A 9,349-nucleotide genomic window follows, 5' to 3' on the forward strand; every position below is an offset into this window, starting at 1 on the left:
AACCATGTCAAATATTATATCCATGCTTTATTGTTGACCCTGAAATAAAATGTTACATACATAAATACATACAGTGTATACATAAATAGATACATATATCATTAATATTCAAACAGACACACTGTCTGTCTCAGTGAAGTCCATCGATGCTGCATGTCTGACAGGTGTAGATGATATGTACAGCTGAGGTCTACTACAGTTCATGTGGAGCTGGGAGGAGAAGGAGTACAGTCGGCAGGCAGAGCCGGGTGGGTTTTGGGGCGTTGTTAGCAGGAGGTGAAAGTTTTCCAGAAGAAGTTTTTACAGGGGGCTTTGCGGTCACGCTGAGGCAGCGATAGCCTGTTGTAGACAGCCCTCTCCTCCAGTCGAGACTCCAGCGGCTCCTCAAGATCCACAGGTGCCGCTTCCCCCGGCAGCATGTTGGTGTCCAGAGCTCCATCCAACAAGCCAGACACCAGCTTCAGGATCAACTCCTTTCGCTCTTTGCTCAGCTCCTGAGAAAAATCAGAAAAGGGCATGTTATTAAAGAGACTAGATCATAGAAAATGTGAAAAAGTATTATCATTTTTTTCTTTTTCTATTCAAGATGTATGAATTACCAGTATAAATTAAAAACTGAGTAGATTTTCTCTTGAAAATTCTTCAATACAAATAAGAAATAACACTTTATTTCACAAGCAAGATTGTAAATAAAGCATTCTTCTTCAAATTCAAATTATCAAAACAATTTTTCTAACAAAAAATGGATAAAAACACTTCACATTAAGTGCAGTGAACTACAAATAAAAGAGAATCAGCCTCCTCACCCTGTTCAAATGGATGGGGCTCCTATCCTCCACAGGAAGCACGGCGGCTGCTCTAACGCTGAACAGAACCCCCATGAGAGCTGCTATCACCATCAGGAGCTGCATGCTGTGACAGGAGTACAGGTGACGGACCAGCTACAGTCACAGGAGCAGGAGGCTCACAGAGATAAAAACGTGTGTGTGAGTGTGTGTGAGAGAGAGCGAGAGTCTGAGCAGCTCACACTGTCCAGAGATCCAGAGGAGAATGGTGGAGAAAGTGTAGTGCAGTTGGTGGCAGCTGGTCACAAGATTTGGAAACCAGTGATGTTTCTTCTGCTCTACCTCCAAAGTCCCTCACTCTTTTATACGCCTCTCCCCCCGTCTGCCACTGACGTGGAGGGTGGTGGGTGTATGACGGAGGGTGGAGGGTGTATGTGTGTGTGTGTTTGGGGGGGGGTGTGTACGTGATTGTGAAAAAGGAGGCGAGATGAAGGGTTCAGGACAGAACAAATGGAAGTGTTCAACAGTTAACCTTTTTGACAAATTGTGATGCGTTTATGTGATTCATCAGGAGGAACATCTGCAGCAGGCGACGACGTCACCGGGTTCTGACATCAACATATAACTAATGTGTTGACAGTTATGAGAGACAGTCTCAAATAAGACCTCTTCAGGCAGGTGGACAGACAATTCCACAACTCATCAGCTGGGTGATATCAAGATTGTGTTGTGGCAGTCAAAAAAAAATCTAAAATACAAAAGAACCACAATCTGACTGATCAGTGTTTCACACTGTTCTTCTGTCAACATCTGATTCCTGTCAGAGTGCTTCTACGAGCCTCTCTGACACCTCCAGATTACAATTGAACTGTCTGACACTCGCCATGACTTGAGGGGGTGTCTTCAGTAAATGCACACCACCAATATAGTGGAGTAAACAGAGTTGTTAAAAAAAAACAAACAGAAGAAAGAGAAGAAGCCATTCTTCCTCTGAGATTTACTGCGAGATGTACGATGGAGCTGATGGTTAACTTTGATCTGTATTAACATGGACAAGTAGTTAGATTACTACTTAGCAAGTTGGTAGATTAAACTTAATAGGTTTTTATATGCTTGTCTGAGTTAAAAATAAAACAATGGCCTTTGGTTAAGCAGGAATACTATGAGCAGGTTTGGGAAAAAGGCTGATAACTGATTTCACCAATTAGACCAACATCAGGCTGCTTGTCAAATAAAAATAATAAAAGCTAAAAATAAATAAAAGCTCTTCAACTACAGTATGTTCCAACTGGATTAACAGAAAAATAATGTCTGGAATATCATTGGGTGCATAAAAACGGCTGTGAGAGTATAAAATATGCTCGACATATTTAATAGGCTGTAGCTACAGTTCAATTAAATTCACACTATTGACTAAGCTGTTTGGATTCAACAATTGAAAAAGCTCCCAGTGCACATTTAATGTGAGCGACTGTGGCTCAGGGGTAGAGCCAGCGTCTTGTTATCTGAAGGTCACTGGTTCAAATCCCCTGGTCTGCATATCAAAGTGTCCTTGGGCAAGATACTGAACCCCAAACTGCTCCTGATGTGCTAGTCGGCACCTTGCATGGCAGCCACGCAATCAGTGTATGTATGAATACTGTAAGTTGCTTTAGACAAAAGTGTCAGCTAAATGTAAATATTGCCTTTTTTTCCTTAGCCAAGTCTTTTGCTTCTTTCTTTCTCTTTATACGAGTTACACAACAATTGATTATGTTTAAGGATGCAGCTGTCAGATATAATATGGGGTAGAGCTACGATGATTAATCAATTAGTTGACAACTATTTTTATAATTGATTAATTGGCTTGAGTCAAATTCTCTGATGTCAGCGTCTTAAATGGAAATGTTTTCTGGTTTCGTTACTCCTCCTTTTGTAAAGTAAACTGAATATCTTTGGGTTGAGGACAAAAGACATTTAAGGACATTTAAGGAGGCCATCTTGGGCTTTGAGAAACACTGCTGGTCATTTTTTTTTTTTACCATTTTCTGACATTTTATATGCCAAACTTATTAATTATGGTGCAGTTTTGGGGAATACATTTTAATCAAAGGAGAAAGATCTTCATTGACTGATTTTTTTCCCCCAAAAAATCTAAATAAACAAACTTTCTTCATTTTCATAACTGAATAAATAAAGAGACCATAAAGGACAACACTGTCACAATGTTTTACTTTGTATTACTACCTTATTTTCCTCTGAGAACAGCTTGTTTATTCAGTTATGGAAAAAATAAATATTTGTTTATAGTTTGTGTTATATTATAACCTAATTAATATTGTTAATGTTAAAACTCATATTTTGAATTTCTTCTCCAAAACAACATAATGCCCCTTTAATCAAGAAAATAATCAGCAGATTAATAGATGATAAAATGAATTCTTAATTGAAGCCCTATGGCTGTTATACGGTACAACTGTTTGTTGCACTCTACATTAAGACTCATTTATGTGTCATATTTCTAAATAATGTAGCCTTTGTATCTGTAGCTAAATAACATCCATAAATGTAGTTATAAAAAAATACGTGTGCTTCTTCCAAAGTCCTGCAAAACCCTTTTATACTGGTCTACAGTATATGAGCTAAACAGACATTCTTGTCTGAGAGGAAATGATTGTCTCAAATGGTAGAGAAGTTGCCCTCAGCCTCCAGGTTATACAGCTGAAATGGCACAATTAACAGAGTTTACTGTTGTGACGTCTTCAGACGCTGCTGCTGGCAGGGAACATACAGTACTTATGTTCCAGCAGGCCTTAGTTGATTATGTTCAAATGGATTTGTCGTGCTTTCAAAATAGTGTTTGAGGTATTTTCTTCATACACTGCTGATCTGAAGAAGGCCCGGAGCCAATCCAAAGATTAGCCGACTGTTGAAATGGCTCTATATTGGGAATTCAGTGTGTTTGAAGCGTCTACAACAACCGGCCTCCTTAAAAGTATCTGCTGTCCAGCCCGCAAGAGACTTCAAACAGTGAAAAAACGTCAGCATGACGGCTGGTATAGGTCCTCCCAGATCTCATTAATGTGCGTGGAAGTCTCCATTTTCACTACGTCTACTTCATGTATAGCCTCAAGCACCACCTCAAAAACTCTCTACAAGGGATCACAAAGGAACACAGACTCAAAGATCAACTGAGGATTTAGTGTTGAGTGTCATCTCTTAAACAGGTAAATCGGTCTATTCAACTGCACTGGAAACATTTAAATTTGACTTAAAGAAGACAAATGACACATTGTCTTCAAAGCTACAGCGGTGCAGGTATTATTATTAAAACACATCAACATCAAACATTATATTTGTGGGTACTGTAAAGGAAGCATGACAATAATGTACTGCATTGTGGCGGGTTGGCCACTTTTTAATAGAAAACCTGAGAGGGCTGAGGTCTTACACAACAAGAACTAGAGTTGATGCAACTGAGAGCAACAGTGACACTTTCCATCACAAAACACTGACTCATCTGAACGAATGAATGCAGAAAAGAGGCTTCACGGGGCTTTTTCATCCAAATTCAAAGAAAAGCTAAAATACAAAGACCGACTCTCTGAAAATGCATTTGGTGAATTTGAACAGTATAATTTAGCATTCCTTTATATCTTGAGAATGTGAAAGTGGCTGGTATGGGGTGCCATCTTGTGCCTGGAAATTGAAACTACACTTGGACCTCACTTGTGCTACAGCATTGTTAATACCAGCACCTAAGGAATATATTTACAGTTAATCATTAGCAACGAACCACAGCTGGAAAACACATCCCATATTAACCTGCATTTAGTTGGAAAGAGATACTGCAACGGATAAAAATTAGCCAGGTTTTGGACAAGTGGATAGACCTTGAACAAATCATTACTTTCTAACTGAAGTGAAAAAAGCAGAATACTTTTCCTGTATCATTTGTTTTTGTAGTAAAGACATCAAACATGAAACTAGAACAAAATAATACTGAAATGCAGTCCTGCATCTACAGGTGCATCTCAAAAAATGTGAATATCATGGAAAAGTTTTTTTTTTTCTGTCAATTAATTAAAAAAATGAAACTTTTAATCTAGATTCACATAATGTGAAATATTTTGGGCCTTTTTTTGCTCATGAAAATCAAAAATCCAGTATCTCAAAATATTAGAATATTACATGAGACTGATCAAAAAAAGGATTTATATTACAGAACAGTATGTTCATTTATGCACTCTTGGTCGAGGCTCCTTTTGCATGATCAGCCTGTGGCACTGCTGAGGTGTTATGGAAGCCCATGTTGCTTTGATAGAGGCCTTCAGCTCGTCTGTATTGTTCGGTCTGGTGTCTCTCATCTTCCTCTTGACGATACCCCATAGATTCTCTATGGGCTTAAGGTCAGGCGAGTTGGCTGGCCAATTAAGCACAGTAATACCATGGTCAGCAAACCGGTTACTACTCCTACTGAAAAAGGAAATCAGCATCTCCATACAGTATGGAGATGTTGATTTCCTTTTCCAGCAGGACTTGGCACCTGCTCACAGTGCCAAAACTACTAGTAACTGGTTTGCTGACCATGGTATTACTGTGCTTGCACCTGTACCTGTACTTTTCTTTTTGTGCAAATAAAGAAGCAGCTGTCTGATTAAACTAACAATATGTAACTATTTTAACTTAAAGTAACAGCTTCGAAATCATTTTGATGGCACACTGACTTGTAATAGGGAGAATGGTGTCTCGGTCAGTCCAACTCTGCATCCCGATCGCTTGTATATGCACTACATAACTTTGGGTGGGTGGGTAGGATCTCCTGGGACGAGGATATAACACATTAAGGCGCCATGTCACTCAATACCAACGCTGTCGGTGAAACTCGATCGTATTTTTATGAAGAGAATTTCTGGTTTTCACTGATTTACAGTTTCCTGATCCAAATCACAGAAGACCAATTCCTACATAATGGGGCTTTAAATCGGTCAGTGGCTGAATACACACAGATCTCACTTTGACCATTTTATGTTACCAATTTATTTATTATTATAAAACAAACTCATTGCTGAGGTCAACAAATATTGAATGTGGATTTACAACTAATAGGTAGTAACATGTGATGTAATCATGACTCAGCAAACAGGCTTCCTACAATACAAGTTTACTAAAAGGTAGTCAATACCCAATACTGCAAGTTATAATTGCATAATCAATTCACATTAAAGACATTTTGTGCCTTAAAAAGCTCCAATGCCATTCTCCGTTTTATTTTTTAACACCGTAACATTAAAGTCTTCCATATTATACTTATGATCACAGCTGAGCATCAATTCACTTCAATTGGTGATATTTTCAAAAAGGGACAATTTTCTCAACTCGTGACACTTGACCTTTCATCGAGGACACAATCTGCCTGGTACACTATGATAGATACAGAACAAGTTCTTTTCAACACAAACAACCAATTTCAGGCACTATAGGGTTCATGTGTGAGGACTCTAGTATTCTGAATAGACAGTCATGATGGGTGTCAATGGTGTATCTTCCTAGAGTACAAACTGATATCAAACAATACAAATAAAAGTACAGCAATACATTACATATACATACTCTATATGGTACGTAATATATTGCATAAAGTGTTATGCAGTGAATCCAATAAACAGTACAGTTTCAGAGTGAGGTCAGGTTTGATGGCGATGCTCTTCCCACAGTAAAAATTAAATTGCTCTTCATGAATATGCTGATAAGACAATTACAGAGTAAGAGGTAAAAACCAAATACATCAAAAATAAATAAACACCGAGAGCGTGTAAGACTGGAAGGAAGGAAAGAGTAGAACAGACACTTTCTCGCTATGACTCAGCAAGTTCCCACACACTGATTATTAGTTGCCCCCCACCCATAAAATCATGAAGAGGCTACGCTCTTCAGTGGTGCTGAACTGTGATGAGGAGGTGAAGAAGCCGTAGAACAAGGTTGCTTATTTGTGATCTGAGGGCCAGGTAGAAAACGAACATCTGTTGGTGCTGGTCATGCTTCAAGTACCTGTCAGTGTTTCAAGAAGATACTGATTGAAAAGTAGCCAATATTTAACTGTTTGGACTTTCATTCAAGTGCATGCAAATCATTTATGAATGCAACATTTTATTTACCTTTCTTGCAAACTCAGGGAGGACGAACGATGCTTTGTGAATTTCGGGGTTGTAATATTTAAGGTTCATATTTTCCATTTCTTCTTTCGACAGTGCTTTCACTGGATCCTTGAAATTTGTTTCCTGATTTAAAGAAAGGAAGAGGCACTTCAGTCATCTGACGGACGTTACCAATCACAAACAGCGGACAAGTTAATGCGCGATGGAATGGTTTCACAACAAGCCAGTCCCATTCATATTAGGCAATCCGACAACAATCAGGTGTGTGGCGGATGGCATATAGAGAATGACAAACACACTTACAGGATTTTTACTGCAGAGCATGAATCCAATTTGGCCACTGGGATAGGTTGGGATGGTGCTGTAGGCATATTCCACCACAGGGAATAGGGTCTTGCAGAAGGTTCGCATCTCCTTTATCAGCTCCAAATGGAGCCATTGACACTCTCCTGTGAAAGCGACACAAGAGCAGAGGAAAGGCCATGTTAATTTCCTGTCTGCCTTTTTTGGCCTCCTTCCATCTCAAGACTACATAAATATCAACCAGGAGGAATTAATGAAGGCTGCGAGTAATAACCAGATTTTTTTGGTAGACTTGAAAAGAGGATGTTAACTGATGTAAATTCTACTCAAGTCAGGAACTTACTAAAAAAAAAAAAGATCACTCATCAGCCTTTCTACAAGTTTTAACACACAACTGTGGTGAAATATTAAGTTACCCTGGGAACAAAGAATTCCACCGCCTCTCAATGCTGCCTTCATCAGCTGATAGTAAGACTCCTTGAACAAACTCTCAGCAGGTCCTGCAACAAAAAAAAAAGGACTCAGAATAGGGCTACTACCTCAAAGATGTTATTGTTAACAGAAAAGTGGAACTTACCAACAGGGTCTGAGGAATCAGTAATAATGACATCGAAGGCATCCTGGTTCTGCTTCATGAATTCAAAGCCGTCTCCAACATGCAGGGTGAGCTTGGGACTGAAAAAACCTTTGGCCATCCCTGGGAGGAACTTCTTCGATACATTAATGACATCCTGCAGAACAGACAACATTAACACTGAGTGAGGTGCAGTATTACGGACAAAACAGTGTAGCTCTCCAGAGAGAAGCTGGAATCCTCGCCAGTGTTGTTGCTCCCACCTCATCTATCTCACACAGAACCACCGAGTCCACCAGCGCATTCTTCACCACTTCCCTCAGCACACCGCCGTCTCCTCCACCGATGATCAGCACCTGTAGAAATGGAAACGTGTTGACTGTCAGGAAAAGAAACACGGCTTGTCTCTTGTGTGTTGTCATACTGCCACATCAGTGAATTTCACAAGAATACATCTGAGTGATACCTTCTTGGGGGAAGGATGGCTGCACAGAGGAAGGTTGGCAATCATCTCTTGATAGGCGAACTCATCCCTCTCTGTGCACTGGATCACTCCATCCAGCACCAACACATTCCCATAGGTTTTACTGGAAAATGACGTTACAGCAGAGCATGAGGCACATTTGAAAGCTTGAAATCCCTGAGCCCAGAATATTAACATGAGATGTTAATACTTGTGTTAGACTTGAGATGGATTCATAGCAGTTAAGCATAAAGTAGCAGCACATGTCTAGCACATTATTTCCACCACTTTAAAAAAAAGAAAAAAAGAAAAAGAGAAAGAGCTACCGTGATTTGTTTACCCAACAGTGACGGTTAGTTACCACTTTTGCTACCTAAGTCTAGTTAATTCACTACCTAGCTGGTTTATGTGAGCTACAACTTGACACAACCAACATGCAGCTATCGTACCCACTGAAGAAACTTCTCAAGATGCCACGAGCCTCAGATTGCTCATTCATTTCTAGCAGATGCTAACAGCTAGCAACGTTAGCCAAGTTGTGTAGCTAAAAGTACTCACCTCTTGAAAACCATAACATCTTGAAATTTGGACTTCTTGTTGTAGAGGACCTCTTCCACTTGGAGGCTCATTGCCTGTCCGGGCCATAACGTGCATTTTTCCGTAAACCATCCATCTTTAATGTGGTCCATGGTGGTCAGCTGCCACAAGTAATACTAACGTGTTTATAAGTGTGGCGACGTGAGTAAGTTACGACAAAGATCTGACACTTCAACGTTATCTGACAGCTAAACGTGATGGCTCGTACTTTAGCGAATGGGACGCCGTTGACGTCAGTGTCTTGCCGTTGTTCGAGCCAATGGGGTGGCAGGATGTACCGGTTCGTGTATAGTTTGGTTGACTTCGCACCACCAGCGCCGTCCATGCGAAGCTGCATGCTGTAGGGCTGCTGGAGCCCACGTGAAGCTAAACCGCTGTGCCGTGCCACTGCGCATGCGCGGGAACTAGACCTGAAGGAGAAAGTGGGTGAGGGAGTGTGACTATTTGTTGATTGATTTTTTATTTATTTTTTGAAGTAAGGCCTTTTTCC

General features: G+C 40.1%; 2 protein-coding genes across 2 annotated transcripts; both read right to left on the minus strand.

The window, feature by feature from the left end:
• Positions 1-266: 266 nt before the first annotated feature.
• On the minus strand, positions 267-911 carry sst6.1 (somatostatin family member 6.1). Its single transcript, XM_073471065.1, has 2 exons — positions 807-911; positions 267-494 (listed from the first exon to the last, which is right to left on the minus strand). The coding sequence occupies exons 1-2, from the start codon at positions 909-911 to the stop codon at positions 267-269; spliced, it is 333 nt and encodes a 110-aa protein (XP_073327166.1).
• A 4,878-nt stretch (positions 912-5,789) lies between these two features.
• On the minus strand, positions 5,790-9,021 carry srm (spermidine synthase). The gene is made up of 8 exons (XM_073470316.1): positions 8,821-9,021; positions 8,266-8,386; positions 8,063-8,155; positions 7,803-7,956; positions 7,642-7,725; positions 7,226-7,371; positions 6,923-7,045; positions 5,790-6,815 (listed from the first exon to the last, which is right to left on the minus strand). Exons 1-8 carry the CDS (start codon positions 8,949-8,951, stop codon positions 6,801-6,803), a joined length of 867 nt encoding a protein of 288 aa, XP_073326417.1. The 5' UTR covers positions 8,952-9,021; the 3' UTR covers positions 5,790-6,800.
• Between the last annotated feature and the right edge of the window lie 328 nt (positions 9,022-9,349).

The sequence above is a fragment of the Pagrus major genome, chromosome 7 (assembly GCF_040436345.1).
Source record: "Pagrus major chromosome 7, Pma_NU_1.0".
In the NCBI taxonomy this organism is placed as follows: domain Eukaryota; kingdom Metazoa; phylum Chordata; class Actinopteri; order Spariformes; family Sparidae; genus Pagrus; species Pagrus major.

Excerpts from the sequence above, each read along its gene's own strand:
- sst6.1 (XM_073471065.1), bottom strand. The coding sequence starts at position 911 with ATGCAGCTCCTGATGGTGATAGCAGCTCTCATGGGGGTTCTGTTCAGC. Across the intron at positions 495-806 it reads GCCCCATCCATTTGAACAGG|GAGCTGAGCAAAGAGCGAAA; the intron begins GTGAGGAGGCTG and ends GATTTTTCTCAG.
- srm (XM_073470316.1), bottom strand. The coding sequence starts at position 8,951 with ATGGACCACATTAAAGATGGATGGTTTACGGAAAAATGCACGTTATGG. Across the intron at positions 8,387-8,820 it reads GATGTTATGGTTTTCAAGAG|TAAAACCTATGGGAATGTGT; the intron begins GTGAGTACTTTT and ends GTCATTTTCCAG. Across the intron at positions 7,957-8,062 it reads TTCTGTGTGAGATAGATGAG|GATGTCATTAATGTATCGAA; the intron begins GTGGGAGCAACA and ends TCTGTTCTGCAG.